The 18362-nt window shown below is 47.1% G+C and overlaps 1 protein-coding gene across 1 annotated transcript in view; it reads right to left on the bottom strand.

The window, feature by feature from the left end:
* Positions 1-169: 169 nt before the first annotated feature.
* LOC306992601 (NACHT, LRR and PYD domains-containing protein 3-like) overlaps positions 170-18362 on the bottom strand; it is a 34577-nt gene continuing 16384 nt past the window's right edge. Inside the window, exons 9-11 of the mRNA XM_079601707.1 lie at positions 11100-11270; positions 3256-3431; positions 170-1924 (exon numbers count right to left, since the gene is read on the bottom strand). Of these exons, the coding sequence (XP_079457833.1) occupies positions 1920-1924; positions 3256-3431; positions 11100-11270 (352 nt within the window). The 3' untranslated portion in view covers positions 170-1919. The remainder of the gene's footprint in view (positions 1925-3255; positions 3432-11099; positions 11271-18362) is intronic.

The raw sequence follows: 18362 nt of genomic DNA, 5'->3' as shown, positions 1-18362 counted from the left end.
TAAAAATATTTTTAATTTACGTTTTTAACATTCAGAGAGGGCCAGTCTGAGTTGGGGACAAGCATAAAACTGCAAAATCTGCTAATAAACAGCCTTGCAAAAGCATTTTCAAAAGAAAACAGGGGCAAGATTAGGTGGTTACTAGGATGTTGAGCATGAACTTCATAATGACAATGTATTTGTTTGTTTATTTATTTACAAAAAAAGGCCAAGGACACAAAAGTGCCTGTAGTTGGAGAATCACCCATACATGTGCAGTGTAACGTGAAATACAAGTACTCCACAGCGACTCTAGGGGTCGCTGTTTGACAAAAAAGGAAATCCTGCATATTGTGCCTTTAAAGGGATAGTTCACTTTAAAATGAAAATTATGTCATCATTTACTCACCCTCAAGTTGTTTCAAACCTGTATGAATTTCTTTCTTCTGCTGAACACAAAGGAAGATATTTTGAAGAATGTCGGTAACCAGACATATTATTTTTTTTCCTACTATGGCAGTCAATGGTAACTGTTAACTGTCTGGTTACTGACATTCTTCAAAATATCTTCCTTTGTGTTCAGCAGAAGAAAGAAATTCATACAGGTTTGAAACAACTTGAGGGTGAGTATATGATGACATCATGACATCATTTTCATTTTAAAGTGAACTTACTGTAACCGTAACCTGCCATATAAAAATATAATTTCATTATTTCCAATATTTAATATTTCTATATTCAAAATGTTATATTTAAAACATTAATTTCATAACATTATTATTGCAGTTGTAATTTCAGTGCAAATTTACATTCATGAAAAAAAAGCATGTTTTTTGTGATAATTTGTTGTTGGACTTTGGATAGTTTCTAAATCCCATAGAATGGACTGTGTGTCTATCTCTCAGACATATTTTCAATCTATAGCCTAATATCCATATTGCTTAATCATTTTAAAATGATATGTTGAGTCTGAACATTACATAGGCCTGTGCTAAGACCTGATTGACTGCATTGAAGTCCACATATAAAAACTCTAAATTATATCAGATTTTGAATGACATTTAAGTCATTAAGTGACAAACCTTTTCAGTTTTCTTTTTCCTATGAGGGTCAAAAGTCCTGAGATATTTCTCAACTCCCTCTGAACAGACTAGACCATTTTGCTCATTTAAATATAATCAGGTATCTAAAAAATAACAGATTAAATGAATTGCAAGTCACATTTTGAATTGCCTTTGTAGCAATTGATAAACTGAGATTTAAGAATAAAACTTTATAAATCATGATATAAAAAAAAAAAAATCAAAAAAACAGAAATGAATGTTTGATGAAATCCTCCTCGTCAATATTTGCTGGTAACATATTCATTTAAAATACTTCTATTACTCTTCTGCACATTCTTGTCCTAAATAATCAATTACTAATATACACGGTTTATATCTTGTTGATTAAAATAATCTAATTGTCATTGAGTATTGGAAGTTACACCATCAACATTGTAATCAAGCAGTGCAATATCTAATCAATAACAAAGCAATTTTCAGCACATTTTACATTTACATGTGATCATTTAGCAGACACTTTTATCCAAAGCGAGATATAAACGAGCAGAGCAATAGAAGCAATAAAACCAACAATATGCAAGTGATGCGACCATTCCCAGTTTAGTCTACAAAAAGATGCGTCTTCAGCAGTTTTCATGAGTCATCACAAATAGAAGAATCTTACATTATTTATTAGTGAGTTCAAGTCCTCTATTAGATCATTGTGGAAATCTGATGTCATCTGTAATTAAAAAAATCAGACCCACAAAAAGATCCAAACAAGAAACTGCAGTGGTCACACACACACACACACACACACACACAACAAGAGTGAGATCGCTGTGACGTCTCTGTCTTCAGTCTCTGTTGACTGTGACGTCTGTAGCGGCTCCTTATTCACCCTGAGGAAAATACAATAAAACACACACAGTCACATATGGAGGAGGATGAGACACACACAGTCACATATGGAGGAGGATGAGACACACACTGTCACATATGGAGGATGAGACATTACTGCGATCACATCACATCAGTAGATTCATTTCAGAACAAACACAGGCAGAGATACATACAGAGTACATTAATATTGCAGCCAGAGATATAAAGGTGAGGAGAGCATCAGAGCTGTTGTTCTGCTCGCGGGTGAACGACAAGATGAGGAAGATCCTGATCAAGACCATTGTGAACAGATCATCAGGATCACTTCACACTTACCGTCGTGGAAACCAAAGGTTGAGATTATTCGCATTATATGAATGATGTGATGAACAGAAACTTCTCTCTCAATGAATTGTAATCTTGTAATTGTAAATTCTTCAGTGACAATGGCCGGAGTCTAGAGTCAGAGCGGACCTCCTGTCAGACAACATCTATGTACTCACTGATTACATGATTATACAGCATATGTAGTTTATTTCATAGAGACTGTGTGTTCTCAGAACAATGAGAACAAATAATGTTTATTACAGGATCTAGGAAAAATAACTGAGCAGTTAAACTGCCCGCTGTTCTCCAGAAAAATCCTCCAAGTATTGCACATTTTTAGGTTTTCCAGCATCTTCTGCATATTTGACACCTTTCCAACAATGACTTTTTGAGATCCATCTTTTTACATTAAGGACAATTGAGTGACTCACACACAACTATTACGAAAGGTGAAAACATTTACTGACGCTCAAGGAGGAAACAATGCATTAAGAGCAGGGGGTGTAAACTTTAAACAGGATTATGATGATGTGTACATTTTGTTTAAAGATCATCTTTTTTTCATTCAGTTCTGCCCGTCAGAAGCGAATACTTCCCTGTTTCACAGAAGACAATATAATTACAATTGATCCGGTTCATGCAATTTAAAAAAAAAAGTGTACACACCCCAGCTTTTAATGCATTGTGTTGCATCAGTACGGTAAAAAGAAAATTAATGTTATCATTTTTTTTCTAAAGATATATATATATATATATATATATATATATATATATATATATATATATATATTTATTTATTTATTTTTTGTTTTTTTTTAAGAAATACTGTGTAAAACTTATGTTGTTACAAATAATATGCAGGGGAAAACCAAGTCCCATGTCTGGTGGACCCTTTGTGTTACAAACCTTATTAGTATTCCAAAGTATTCAACATTATTTAGATTAGGTTACAAAGCTTGTGTAATCTGACGAAATATGTTACAAATTACTGTATTTTGTAATCTGTAGTAAATAATCTACTTACAATATAGTGTCTCCAGTTTATAATGTGGATCATTCTTCAGATCAGAGAGAAACTTCATGTCTGAATCTCCTAGTTTATTCTCAGACAGATCCAGTTCTCTCAGGTGTGAGGGGTTTGATCTCAGAGCTGAAGTCAGAGCAGCACAACCTTCATCTGTGACTCCACAATCTCTCAACCTGTAGAGAACAATGACACACTCTTCACTCTCTCAGTTCAGATCAGATCAGTTTAACACAAGGGTCCGCAGCCGCACTGCAGGGGTCTGTCAATTAATGTTTGATCACAAATAATTATTGTTAAATTAAAACATGGGTAAAAAACAAAGTCAAATTGAAATATAAGCACTCTCAAATGAATGCGAGAGCACCCTCACACAACCTTCCTCTGAAGCTGCTTTGATACAATCTGTATTGTGAAAAGCGCTATACAAATATTCTTGACTTGACTTGACTAATGTTTGATCACAAATATTTTTTTGTTAAATTAAAACATGGGTAAAAAACATCAAAGTCACATTTAAATATAAGCACTCTCAAATGAATGCAAGAGCACCCTCACACAAGCAATGCCACTATATTTTACATGATGCCGGTTTTCCATGTTGAGGAGAAACTGAGGGACAAATAATGCAGTGCTGTGACTATGGAGTGATAAAGAGATAACATTAATAACACCTGAAGTGTAACTTTCTCAATTAAATGTACTATATTTTAATAATATTAATTTAATATTTTGAGGAGATTTTTGGTATAAATAACATTTGTCCAATAATTATGATCCATTTATGGCCATTTAAAATAATATTTTTTCAAATATATTACAATTAGATTTCATGCTTAGCATTTAGCATGCTAATATATGTGATTGCTAATTAATAGTTCCCTATCAGTCGGTCACTACTACGTAGGTCGTGACCGACCAATAGGAATCTCGCTAGAGAGCCGATCTACTTCGAGTGAAACTAAACGAGCCAATACACATTGGCGTGCAATCATTTGCATCAGCTGCGCAGCCTCGCAGCGCGGGTATATAACGAGCAGCTGGTGATTGCACTGTAGCTTTTTGCTTCGGAGCCAACCGATGCTGTTTAATCTATCTAATATTGAGTGATCAAACAACGAGCAAGCTCTTCAGGAAGATCTCTCGTGTCTGGTGCGGGCGATACAGCGCGGCAGCGGGGTCGACTTTATTTTCTCTTTTATTTTTGTGTTACTAAGCAAAAAAAAAAAAAAAAAAGCTGTTTTCACAGCTGGTAACGGTGTGCCAAGAGCGTTAAATAGCCGTTCTTACGGCTGGTAAGACCGCCGTGAAGAGAGACAGCGCACGACAGGTTGCACATTCCTGTCTGTGTCCGCTGCGACCGTTCCCCTGCGTGCTTCAGTACCAAGAAGAGCATTCACCTGAAAGAGCTTACATGGGTGTGAGTTGCGTCTTTCTAAAGATGACATTCCACCCGTGAGTTTCTGGATGCGGTCATTTCCTGTCCTCACGGACGGCCACGATCACTCTCTCGCATGCCTGGGAAACATGTGAGACTGTGTTCGTGGGTGGTTCATGTTTTCACGGGAACATGACCACGTCGGCACGCCGGTTGACTCTGCTTTCTCCGGAAAGCTTGAGTCCCCTCTGTTGTTGGCCAGCCGCTGCTTGTGTGTGAAAGCACAGCTGCAGGTCTGCTCGACACTCTGGGACACCAGCGTGTCGTGTGCCGTCGAGCTGCCGGGCTGCAGCGCGGGTTGTCACGGCAACCCAGCGCTCGCTCGGCGCTCTAGGTGCGCGGTCCCCATGTCTATTCTCCGTTGTAGCGCCCTCCCTGGTGGCCACCAGGAGAGGTCTACTTCAGTAGAATAGCTTGGGTGATCCTGAGAGCTGAGGGCTTCTCCTTCGGGGAACCAACCCCCTAGGGCCCCTCCCTCTCTAGCGCATCACAAGCTGTGCAGCTTCTGGATGAGATTGCTGGTCCTTCAAAAAAACAAAAAAAAAGATGGAGGAACCTAGCGTTTCATTCAAGGCTCCAGCTGAGGGCAGATGTCGATTGCTACATCGGAGAGAGGGGCTGTTTCGTTCTGGAAATGAGGATGATGTTAAGTTCCCACTGTAATAGTGTGTGTGCTTATGCTGAATCAGATTCAGAGCGGACAGCCATGCTTTCCCGGGTCTTTCTCGGACGTGCATTGAAAACTTAGCAGTATGGAGCTATATTGGTGCCAAAAATATGGAACGCCAAAAGTGCCAAATTCTGCATAAAGTTTTCACCTCTCTCACTACCCTCGATGGTGGGGTGGTTGTGCCTCTGGCAGACCACCTCTACCCTGCATGCGAGGCCAAGGCACTCTTATTGCACGAGGGTAGTTCTGAGCCGGGGTTGAGCTGCGCTTGTCGACTGACCGTGTTCAAGTCACAGTGCTGGCCCTCGATCAGACGATGTCCACCTTGGTGGTCCAGAAACCCCCCTGGCTGTCCTTGTAGAGGTGTGAGAGCTCGTCAAAGTACGCTTTCTCGATGCTCCATCTCATAAGGTGGCCTTTTCAGCGACACTGTTGAGAACTGGCCCAGCAGTTCTCCACAGTCGGCAGCAGACTGAAGCGCTTCCCCTGACGTACCACCTGAGTACCTCGTGGGCTGCCCCTCAGTCTACTCGTCGCCAAGGGTGTCATCCCCTGCAAAAAAGAGAGAACTCCCGCACAGCCTGCTCTACTGTGTCCGCTGCAGGAGGATGACACCACCCGTCTCAACCACTGTTAAGTGGTCGGTGAAACAATCACTGGAGACGGGTGACCCGGAGATGGGTGGAGCTGCTCTCTCCCAGTAGAGGGCTGGGAAACTAATTTTTTGAGTCAAAATTCTGTTCCACCACTGGAGTCACAGTGGTTCCCAAATTCTCTCTCAAAAAAAAAGAAAAAAAAAAAGAGAGCAGATCCTCTATCTCTGGGTCTGAAGAGGGTCTGGAGAGTAGTGGGAGGAGAAAATCCTCACCACCCTTATCCGCCTCTTCTGTCGCCAGCGGGCAGCGCAGTGTGTGGTTCGAGAACGCAACCAAGCCGCCTCCTGCACCTCCTGCCTCGTGGAACCAGGTAAGTGCTGCACAGCACACTTAGACCACGCTACGGACCGCCTCCCCAAGAGAGCCTCCCGGGCCGCGTCCCTGTGTTCCACCTCGCTGCCCCACTCCGGGTACGCCTACGGTCCCTTTGGTCCCGCTTGTACGGTCTCTGCGAGCCTGGTTAGCGCTCCCCAGTCCGTCTCGCTGGCTCATTCGGACCATCAGGCTCGGCTATGCGATTCAGTTCGCCCGGCATCCCCCAAGTTTCGGGCCATCCACTCCACTACAGTGAGAGCAGCCGATGCCCATGTCTTGTGTGCGGAGATCGCAGTCCTACTGGCGAAGGACGCGATAGAGCCTGTCCCTCCAGCCGATATGAGGTCAGGACACTAGAGTCTCTACTTCATTGTACCCAAGAAAGGTGGTGGGTTACGACCGATCTTGGATCTGCGAGTTTTGAATCGGAGCCTCCACAAGCTACCGTTCAAAATGCTCACGCAGAGACGCATTTTCAGATGCATCCGTCCCCAAGATTGGTTTGCAGCGATCGACCTGAAGGACGCGTACTTTCATGTCTCGATTCTTCCTCGACACAGGCCGTTTCTGCGCTTTGCGTTCGAGGGTCGAGCATACCAGTACAAGGTCCTGCCCTTCGGGCTGTCCCTGTCTCCCTGTGTCTTCACGAAAGTCACGGAGGGGGCCCTTGTTCCCATGAGAGAACAGGGCGTTCGCCTCCTCAACTATCTCGACGACTGGCTCATACTAGCACACTCTCGAGATCAGTTATGCGAACACAGGGACCTCTTGCTCAGGCACCTCAGCCAGTTGGGCCTTCAGGTCAACTGGGAAAAGAGCAAACTCGCCCCTGTGCAGAGGATCTCTTTTCTCGGTATGGAGTTGGATTCGGTCGCACAGACAGCGCGCCTCACAGAGCAGCGTGCCCAGTCGGTGCTGAACTGCTTGAACATGTTCAAAGGCAGGACGGCGGTCCCACTGAAACTTTTTCAGAGGCTCCTGGGGCATATGGCAGTGGCAGCAGCGGTAACCCCGCTCGGGCTGCTACATATGAGACCGCTTCAGCACTGGCTTCATGGCCGAGTCCCGAGATGGGCGTGGCATCACGGCACTCACCGGGTGGCAATCACACCGGCGTGCCGCCAGACCTTCAGCCCGTGGTCAGATCCCTCGTTCCTACGGGCAGGAGTGCCCTTGGAACAGGTGTCCAGGCATGCTGTGGTATTCACAGATGCCTCTGCCACCGGCTGGGGCGCCACGTACAACGGGCATGTAGTGTCAGGGGTGTGGACGGCTCCCCAACTGCATTGGCATATCAACTGCCTCGAGTTGCTAGCAGTACATCTCGCTCTGAGCCGCCTAAAGAGGCCGCTACAGGACAGAGACGTGCTGGTCCGTACGGAAAAAACGGCGACCGTTGCGTACATCAACCGACAAGGTGGTCTACGCTCCCGTCGCATGTCGCAACTTGCCCGCCATCTCCTCCTGTGGAGTCAGAAGCATCTGAGGTCGCTTCGAGCCATGTATGTCCCCGGTGTGCTCAACCGTGTGGCCGACGAGCTATCACAAGCTGTGCTCCCGGGAGAATGGCGACTCCACCCCCAGGCGGTTCAGCTGATTTGGAGAGAGTTCGGGGAGGCTCAGGTAGACCTGTTTGCCTCCTCAGAAACCACCCACTGCCAGCTGTTTTACTCCCTGATCGAGGGAACACTCGGCACGGATGCACTGGCACACAGCTGGCCCCGGGGCCTCCGCAAATATGCGTTCCCCCAGTGAGCCTACTTGCACAGACCTTGTGCAAAGTCAGGGAGGACGAGGAGCAGGTCCTTCTGGTGGCTCCCTAATGGCCCACCCGGACTTGGTTCCCAGAACTCCCTCCCTGGCCCATTCCTCTGAGGAAGGATCTTCTGACTCAGAGACGGGGCACCCTGTGGCACCCGCGTCCAGACCTCTGGAAACTCCATGTCTGGTCCCTGGACGGGATGCGGAGGTTCTAGGTGACTTACTCCCAGAGGTACTTAACACCATCACTTCTGCAAGGGCACCGTCCACGAGACGTGTGTACGCCTTGAAGTGGAACCTGTTCGTCGAGTGGTGCTCTTCTCGCCGAGAAGACCCCTGAAGATGTTCGATAGGGTCCGTGCTTCCTTCTTGCAGCAAGGGTTGGAGCGAAGGCTGTCTCCCTCCACCCTCAAAGTACATGCTGCCGCTATTTCAGCTTATCACGACCACATAGATGGCAAAACAGTTGGGGAGCACACTAAAAGCTTCTAAAAGCTTCTCTCCATGAAGACTTTGCTGCTGGTTGCACTGGCCTCTGTCAAGAGGGTAGGGGACCTGCAGGCATTTTCGGTCGACGAATCGTGCCTAGAGTTCGGGCCGGGTGACAACCATGTTGTACTGAGACCCCGGCCTGGCTATGTGCCCAAGGTTCCTACCACTCCCTTCAGGGACCAGGTAGTGAACCTGCAAGCGCTGCCCCTGGAGGAGGCAGACCCAGCCCTGGCTTTGCTCTGTCCCGTTCGCGCTCTGCGTATGTACGTGGACAGAACTCAAAGCGTCAGGACCTCAGACCAGCTCTTGTCTGTTACGGAGGCCAGCAGAAGGGAAAGCTGTCTCCAAGCAGAGGATGGCCCACTGGATAGTGGATGCCATCGCCTTGGCTTACCAAGCTCAAGGCGTGCCCTGCCCGCTTAGGTTGCATGCACACTCCACGAGAGGCGTTGCATCCTCCTGGGCGCTGGCACGTGGCTCCTCGCTAACAGATATCTGTAGAGCTGCGGGCTGGGCGACACCTAACACGTTCGCTAGATACTATAGCCTACGTGTAGAGCCGGTCTCCCGTGTTCTCACCCTAGACGGGTAGAAGCACTGAGAGGCCCGGCTCTGTCGGCTTGCTGCACCCTACTGTGCACCCTTATTCTCCAGTGTGAAAAACCTGTGAGTCCTCCAAACACCCTCGGGCCGGACATGGCGGAGCGTCCGGTGCCAGGCCTGTATCCGCTGAATCCTTGAGAACCGGATATAGGCTGGGTCCCATATGTGTGACCCTACGGGGATCCCATATGTGTATATTCTCCACGGCTGCTCCTAAACGAAAGCCCGTGTCTTTCCCTTGGGCTAAGTCACCCATTACTCATATGCTGTACAACCCTCGGGTTAGTCCATATGTTATCTCCACTTAACTCCTTGAGAATGTGGCTTCCGCAGCGTTCCCCTCCTTCAGTTCGGGCACGCTTTCCCAGTGTTATCCAATAATCTCACTGTATGGGTTATCACGGAACAACAGTGACAGGTTCACTCTGTGTAAGCCGCCTCCTATCGTCCTTCCAGGCAAGAAGGTGTAGAGGCTTGCACAGGGCGCTGGATGGGGTGCAGCAGCTGTGGCGCTTTGGTAGGGATTCCTATTGGTCGGTCACGACCTACGTAGTAGTGACCGACTGATAGGGAACGTCTCGGTTACGTATGTAACCCTCGTTCCCTGAAGGAGGGAACGGAGACGTAGGTCCCGTCGCCACATCTGCTGCCGCCCGCCGGGGCAGCCAGCTTATCGGCTTGGCTCCTCAGCAAAAAACTACAGTGCAATCACCAGCTGCTCGTTATATACCCGCGCTGCGAGGCTGCGCAGCTGATGCAAATGATTGCACGCCAATGTGTATTGGCTCGTTTAGTTTCACTCGAAGTAGATCGGCTCTCTAGCGAGATTCCTATTGGTCGGTCACGACCTACGTCTCCGTTCCCTCCTTCAGGGAACGAGGGTTACATACGTAACCGAGACGTTTGGTAGCTAGCTTATGCAATCTTAGAATTCAGTCATGTGACACATATAAGAAATTGAATGAATTAATCCAGTTATGAACCATATTAAAATCAATTACCAATTAAAATCATAAATTACTTGATTCCATGATGTGGACATTATGTGAACAAATTATCTTTGTTTAACTTAATTGGTTCATGTGGAACCAATGTGCATGATTAAATCAAACACACTTTTTCAGTGCATTGTTTTCTGTTTTTTAAAAATAATTTTGGATTTACTGTAAATCTTTAAGAATGTCAAAATTGAAAAGTGGAAGATTAATACATTTATTAAGGAAATTTTAATTATTAGAAGAGCCTGAAGCCCTTTGTCCCTGATATTATTATTTTTCTATTTCTTTTTTATATTGTGCTCTGTTCTTTAGGACATTTATTATAGTTTTGTTTTTCCTTATTGTAATGGTATTTACTGCAATAAAAAAACGTTGGCGTTACTTCCGCATTCCTCGATTCCTATAGAAGTTTATGGGTGTTGTAACTCTGTCAGTTCAAAAACACTGTTGTTTTAATATAACATTTATACTTTGTGTATTTGTGTAATGTTTTGTCTTGTTTGTGATGTGGAGTAAATATATATGCCGGGAGAACATTTATGTTTTAGGATTAGCATGTTGAATCAAGCATTGGCTTACCTGTGATGTTCACTGGTTTAACTGAATATTTATTTAATGTGCATTTGGACTGAAGTAAATATCACTTGCAATGTATTGTTTAACTGAGTGTCTATGAATCACACATAAAACTACTGGTTGTAATTGTAGAAAAAAATGAGCTCTCAATAAAATTTACTCAATTATTTCTCATTTGTGTTGTGTGGATTCTGACCCGAAAACAAGCTAGGGTTTAACAAGCAAAGTTGGTGATCATTGAGTAAAAAAAGTTAAAAACTACTACATTACCAATAAAGAATATATTTACCAAGGACAAATATATATATATGTGTTTATCAGAGAGTTCATCTTACCACAGATTCTCCAGTTTACAGTGAGGATCCTCCAGTACAGCAGAGAGCAGATGAACTGAATCTCCTAGTTTATTCCATGACAGACTCAGTTCTCTCAGGTGTGAGGGGTTTGATCTAAGAGCTGAAGTCAGAGCAGCACAACCTTCATCTGTGACTCCACAATCATACAACCTGTAGAGAACAACGACACACTCTTCACTCTCTCAGTTCAGATCAGTTTAACACAAGGGTCCGCAGGCGCACTGCAGGGGTCTGTCAATTAATGCTCAATCACAAATAATTATTGTTAAATTAAAACATGGGTAAAAAACATCAAAGTCAAATTTAAACAATCACTCTCAAACGAATGCAAGAGCACCCTCACACAACCTTCCTCTGAAGCTGCTTTGATACAATCTGTAATCAGTTTAACACAAGCTGCTCAGTTAATTCTGTAATAATATCATACTGTCAAACACTCAAGTGTGTTTTTGTTTTTGCGCTATTGAGAACGTCAAATGTTTCCATTTACAATGTGTTTTTACAGCGGTGAGAAATGTAGCCAATCACAGTCATGTTTGTTGGTCTATTGAACGCAGTGGCCAATCAGAGGCGTTTCATTTTGTTAGAATCCACTCACCGAGATACAAAGGCCCTGTCCCAAAAGGCAAACTTCATGCACTTTCAGTCTTTTAAACATACAATGGCTTCCGCGCGCCTGTTAAGTCCATGAGACCGTAGGGTGTCCCGTTCAGTAATTTTAGGTTTCAGAAGGGTAGTCACGAGCGCCCCTCTGCGGTCGATAGCGCACTTTTGCCGAGCTCCACAGCAGACTTCTTCCCGACAGTCAAAGCGGCGTTACGTCACGAAAGTGCGGACTCAGAGGAAGACCGCGAGTGTTTAGGGTGCCATTTGTGACAGGGCCAAACTCGCAATTGCGTGACATAAATAGCAATTGCAAGAAAAAATTGCGAGATAAAAAGTCACAATTATCTTTTAAATAAATGTATTCCGTGGTGGAAACAAGCTTCCATAAATTCGAGGCAACCAGTGGCGAATTAGTCTTCCAGGTTTTGATGTCATCCCTGTATCTCTATTCACAGTCAGCTTTCCTTTCACATGAAATCGTACTCGGTTACTAACGTAACCTCGGTTCTCTCTAGGAGAGGAACGAGTACTGCGTCGAAGAACGCTACGGGAAAGTATTTCTTTGTCGAGATTGAAGCCTAAAAATTAATCCTTAATTTTGTAAATATTGTAAAACGCTTTTCTGTAGCATACAACCCTAGGCGGAGCAATATCGCTCACCCATTGGCTGCTCCGCCAGAAAAGCACAGCCTATGCGAGGCCAGAGACGCTGACCAATGAGGGCGCTTCGCGCCCTTCTGCGTCACCTCCCGCCAAAACAGGCGTGGCCTAGGCCTATAAATACGAGCATAGCTGTCTAACACACTGATTTTCGTCACGAAAGCGACGCAGCGTGGACACGCATGGCATGAGACGCAGTACTCGTTCCTCTCCTAGAGAGAACCGAGGTTACGTTAGTAACCGAGTACGTTCTCTTACGTAGAGTTCTCTCGTACTGCGTCGAAGAACGCTACGGGAACCCTATGTAACCCGCCATGCGTGTTCTTGGACCGACACAGACACCTAAGGGCGCGCGCGCCCTGGCATACAAGTGCCTACCCCAAGAAGTATAGGGAGAGCGGCTAAAAATAGCATCATCCCTTTATAGTAGTGCCTCTAAGGGCATAATAACATATATATGAAATATATATATATATGAGGGGTAATAGCATGCTCATGGGACACATTGTCAGTGAGTGATGCTTAAACATTGAAGTGACCTGGGCCGCAACGCGGGGCAGGAACACTAACATAGTCTTCTAGACCGAGAGCAGTTTAGCCTGCAACGCAGGAACCTCTAGGTTATAGAACCGTATAAATGTAGACGGGGAGGCCCAGCCTGCCGCCATACAAATATCTTGTAACGAGATTCCGCTATACCAAGCCCACGAAGAGGCCATGCCTCTCGTAGAATGTGCTCTGATGCCCAGGGGGCATTCCAAACCTCTAGATGCGTAGGCTAGCGCAATGGCATCCACTACCCATCGAGATAGACTCTGTTTCGTCGCGGCTCGCTCTTTAGAGCGCCCACTGAACGAAACAAAGAGCTGCTCCGTCTGTCGAAAAACAGCGGAGCGGGACACATAAGCTCTTAATGTCCTGACCGGGCAAAGGGAGCTATTTCCGTCCTCCGAGGCCGGCAGGGCTGCCAGGGAAATGACCTGAGCCCTGAACGGTGTGTTGAGGGACTTAGGTACATACCCATGCTTCGGTTTCAACACGACTACAGAGTCGTTTGGCCCGAACTCCATACAAGAAGCTTTAACTGAGAGCGCTTGCAAATCCCCCACGCGCTTCACTGAAGCGAGAGCCAAAAGAAACACGGTCTTGAAAGACAGGTGTTTCATGTCAACTGAGTGAATAGGCTCACTAGGGGCCCCTTTCATAGCGTTCAACACTGTAGAAAGGTCCCAAACGGGGACTGAAGGAGGCCTTGGAGGGTTTAACCTCCTGGCTCCTCTAAGGAAACGGACCACCAGGTCGTTTCTGCCCAGTGAATGGCCAAGCGTTGGATTAACGAACGCAGATATGGCAGCCACATAGACTTTGAGCGTGGATGGGGTTCTTCCCTTATCCAATAGCTCTTGGAGGAAGGAGAGAATCTCCGTTTCCCCGCACTGAAGTGGTGACAGACCTTGGTCTGAACACCAACCAGAGAACACCGACCATTTGGAAGCGTAGAGCCGTCTAGTAGACGGAGCCCTAGCCTGTTCGATCGTGTCTAACACTCCCTTTGGGAGGTTAGCGGGTACCCGTTTATGGCCCATACGTGTAGGGACCAGAGCTCCGGGCGAGGATGCAAAATCGAGCCCTTGGCCTGCGAGAGGAGGTCTCTCCTCACTGGAATCGGCCACGGGGCAGTACTCTTCAGTCGCATCAAAACTGGGAACCAGGGTTGATTCGTCCAGTACGGAGCGACTAGTAGCACCGCGCATCCGCTTTCCTCGATACGCTCCAGCACTTGAGGCAGGAGTGAGACAGGAGGAAAAGCATAGAGCGGACGGCGGGGCCAGACACTGGCCAGCGCGTTCGTGCTCTTCAAAAAGAATTCTGGGCAGTGAGCGTTTTCCTGGTTTGCAAACAGGTCTATTTCTGCTCTGCCGAACGTTTTCCACAGCAGACGCACTGTCTGTGTGTGTAGAGACCACTCTCCCGTCGGAACTTTGTTCCGTGAGAGTCTGTCTGGGCCTACATTCAAGTGACCTGGCACATGCATTGCTCTCAACGAGCGCAGGTTGTGCTGGGCCCATACCAGTATGCGTTCCGCTAACCTGAATAGGTTTCGGGATCTCACGCCACCCTGGCGGTTTATGTAGGCTACTACCGACATGTTGTCCGAACGGACCAGGACGTGGTGCCCTTTTATCCGGGGACAAAAACGCCTCAGCGCAAAGTCCACCGCCATCATTTCCAGGCAGTTTATGTGCGGTAGTTTGGCTCGTTCTGACCACTGGCCAAAGAACGGTCTGCCGTCGAGCAGTGCTCCCCAGCCTGAGGTGGACGCGTCCGTGGACACCACCTTCAGGCTCGAGGGAGTCCCCAGGCTTACACCTGACCGGTACCAGTCTGACGCTCTCCATGGTGTCAGGGCTGAAATGCATTCCTGATTGACCTTGAGGCGATAGCGACCGTGCAACCATGCTCGGCGCGGTACGCGCGCTTTCAACCAGAACTGCAGTGGGCGCATGCGCAGCAGGCCCAGCTGCAGTACCGCTGAGGCTGAGGCCATGATGCCTAGCATTTTCTGAAATCTCTTGAGGGGCACTAAATGGCCGCTGCGGAAGGATTTCGCCATTTGCAGGGTGTCTTGCCTGCGCTGTGATGACAGCTGTGCTGTCATAGACAGCGAGTTCAGATTCAGTCCCAAAAAGGAGATCCTTTGACTGGGAAACAGTGAACTTTTCTCCCAATTGACTCTCAGACCTAAGCACTCGAGGTGATCGAGTATTAGTGTCTTGTGGTGAGCGAGTTCTGAAGGCGATTGAGCCAGAATCAGCCAATCGTCCAAATAGTTCAGAATTCGAATGCCTCGGAGTCTCAGGGGTGCCAGCGCCGCGTCCATGCACACTGTAAATGTACGAGGTGCTAGGGATAGGCCGAATGGCAGGACTGTGTACTGATATGCCCGGCCCTCGAAGGCGAATCTCAAAAATCGCATGTGACGTGACGCAATTTGTATGTGAAAATACGCGTCTTTCAGATCTATCGCCATAAACCAGTCTCCTCGGCGAATCTGCGCGAGTATGCATCCCGCGCGCGCTCGGCTCTCTGAGTTGAGAGAGCGCGCGGGGCGAGCCCCGTAGGGCTCGTTATATTTGTGAATAAACGTGGGCGCTTGGTGGCGGGCACATTTATAACACCGGGGACACTGTGTTTGTGTACTGACTGACCGTTCGTTAGTTTAGTTTTTACAGAAACCGCGGAACGTGCAGTATGTAGTGGTTGTGGGCACTGGACAGTGGGCACGCTCACTACATGTAAAGCACAATCGGCATGAGCCGATTTTATGTGTGCAAACCCTGTGTTGAACGGGGCTGTGCTTGCACGGGTTGAAAAACCGGGCTCTGGTCGCGAAATGGCGGCGACACGAGAGCAGTCGTGTGCTGTAACATGGGCGCCATTGCAGCGTATGATGCGGGGGGCGCGCTTAATCGAGCGGGCAGCCCGCGCGCGCTCAGCTCTCTCAGCTGAGAGAGAGAGAGCGCGCGGTGCGAGCCCCGTACGGCTCGGCATGTTTGAGAATAAATGTGGGTACATTTATAGCACTGGGGAGTACTGTCTATTAGAACTGACTGACCGTGCATCGGTTTCGTTTCATAGAAAACGTGTGACATGTAGCTTGTAGTGATTGTGGGCACTTGAAAGCGGGCACGCTCACTACATATGATGCACAATCGACAGAGTCGATTTTATGTGTGCAAGCCCTGTATTGTGTGTACGAATGGGCACTGGGTCGTGGGCATACAGTTACACACATTACATCATCGGCTGTGGCCGGGACACCGTGTAGCACAGAGAGTACTGTCTATCAGAACCGACTGACCGTGCATTCGTTTCGTTTTTACAGAAACCACGGGACATACAGTGTGTAGTGATTGTGGGCACTGAAAAGCGGGCACGTTCACTAACTTACATGTGACGCACAATCGACAGAGTCGATTTTATGTGTGCAAGCCCTGTTGTGTAGGGCTGTGCTTGTGTGTACGAATGGGCACTGGGTCGTGGGCATTACGGATACACACATTACACCATCGGCCGTGGCCGGGACACCAGAAAATACATTTTCAGATTTACCTGGGGCGTCGTGAAAACGGCGTTTGTGTGCAGGCAAACGGGCATTGATGCCGATTTGGTGACTGCAAAATACACTGGCACGGTCGCGTATGTTGGGACTGTGCGAGCGAGACATTTTAGTGAAATCCGGCCGCGGCGGGATTTTAACACTGTAACGTTAGCTTTCCTCGAAGCAGAAGTGCGCATCCTGGCTGAAAAACGGGGCTTTCCGGGACTCCGCGATTTCTTCGTGAATTCAGGAAGAAAAAGGCGCGGGTCATGAGGACGGTAACGTACGTTCCTCTGCAGAAAAGCAGCCATCCAGCCGGTAAGCGCATCGATGCTGGTCTTTCTCCGTCGACGCTCATGAGCGGCGGGGGAGGGGAGATCCTTGGAGCTCGCCCATCCCTCGCTACCCGAAGGGAGGAGAGAATAGCAGTCGTCCTCCACAGACGCGGCTTCACCCTCGTCCATGACGGACGCGGCGGCACACAGCGGCCCTTGTCCGTCGGTCAGAGAGTCCAGCGAAGCGGGCGGAGAAGCTGGCGGCAGCAGCGGCGAGCACCTCGTGGTGGAGGGAGGTTCCGGGCTCCGCTGAGCACGGCGCTTTTCACGGCGCGGCACTACAGCGGGCGGAAAGATGCAGCTTCAGTAAATGAACCCCAGGCGAGTCCGCAGAGTCACCATAGGCATCAAATCACAGTGATGGCAGCCGCCATCGACGAGAGCTGAAGCTGCGTGATCATCACCCAGGCAGGAAACACAAGCACGTGGTCCCCGTCGCTGAGCGGGGCTCTACACGAGCCACAGGAGGTGCGAGGCATCTTGAAAAAGACGCTCGGCTCTTTTAGTTGTGGAAAAACTGTGTGTCGCGACGGCGAACACACACACAAAACACACACACATAATGTAAAGGATATTCCACGCCGGAGAAGCGCAGCAGGGAACGGCGGCTGAAGGCGGCGATGACCAGCGGCTTCAGGTAAGAGGCGCGTCCTGCTGAGGTGCTTGTATCTGACGGCTGTGGCGGCTCGAATCCAATCCAACGATGCGTGCAGCTTCGTGAATTTAGAAAAATCAGTGTGTTAGACAGCTATGCTCGTATTTATAGGCCTAGGCCACGCCTGTTTTGGCGGGAGGTGACGCAGAAGGGCGCGAAGCGCCCTCATTGGTCAGCGTCTCTGGCCTCGCATAGGCTGTGCTTTTCTGGCGGAGCAGCCAATGGGTGAGCGATATTGCTCCGCCTAGGGTTGTATGCTACAGAAAAGCGTTTTACAATATTTACAAAATTAAGGATTAATTTTTAGGCTTCAATCTCGACAAAGAAATACTTTCCCGTAGCGTTCTTCGACGCAGTACGAGAGAACTCTACGTAAGAGAACCCACAAATGCCAGAAAACCAATGAGAACGCGGAACAATGATGATGATGCATAATAACAAAAACGTAGGCGTTGTGGATACACTTACTCAAACCCTCCATAACTTTTCAATTAATTTCACATTTATTTGTATAGCGCTTTTCACAATACATATTGTTTCAAAGCAGCTTTACAGAAAATGCACATCTACATTACAATTTAGAGTGATCTGTTCTCAGAGGTGACTGTGTCCAAGTTATGCATTTCAGAAATGTACATATACAAAATCACACAGTTGGCTAATAATGTATTACTTTTTGTTATTTTTTATTATTAATTCAATTTAATTTAGAACTGGCACTTATTTGAAAAACATTTTTTTTTTTACAGTCGATTGGCAAATAAATAAATGCCGGACAGTTACATATGCATTACCATCATTTTATTATGTAAGCTTTATTTGGAATTTATAGTCATATTATTTATAGTGTTAATATTAATTTGCGAGTCCTCAAACTCATTCTC

The sequence above is a fragment of the Phoxinus phoxinus genome (genome assembly GCF_949152265.1).
Source record: "Phoxinus phoxinus genome assembly, chromosome: 24".
NCBI classification, from domain to species: Eukaryota; Metazoa; Chordata; class Actinopteri; order Cypriniformes; family Leuciscidae; genus Phoxinus; species Phoxinus phoxinus.
The sequence above is the reverse complement of the archived record's forward strand: the minus strand, read 5'-3'. Positions and strand labels throughout refer to the sequence as shown.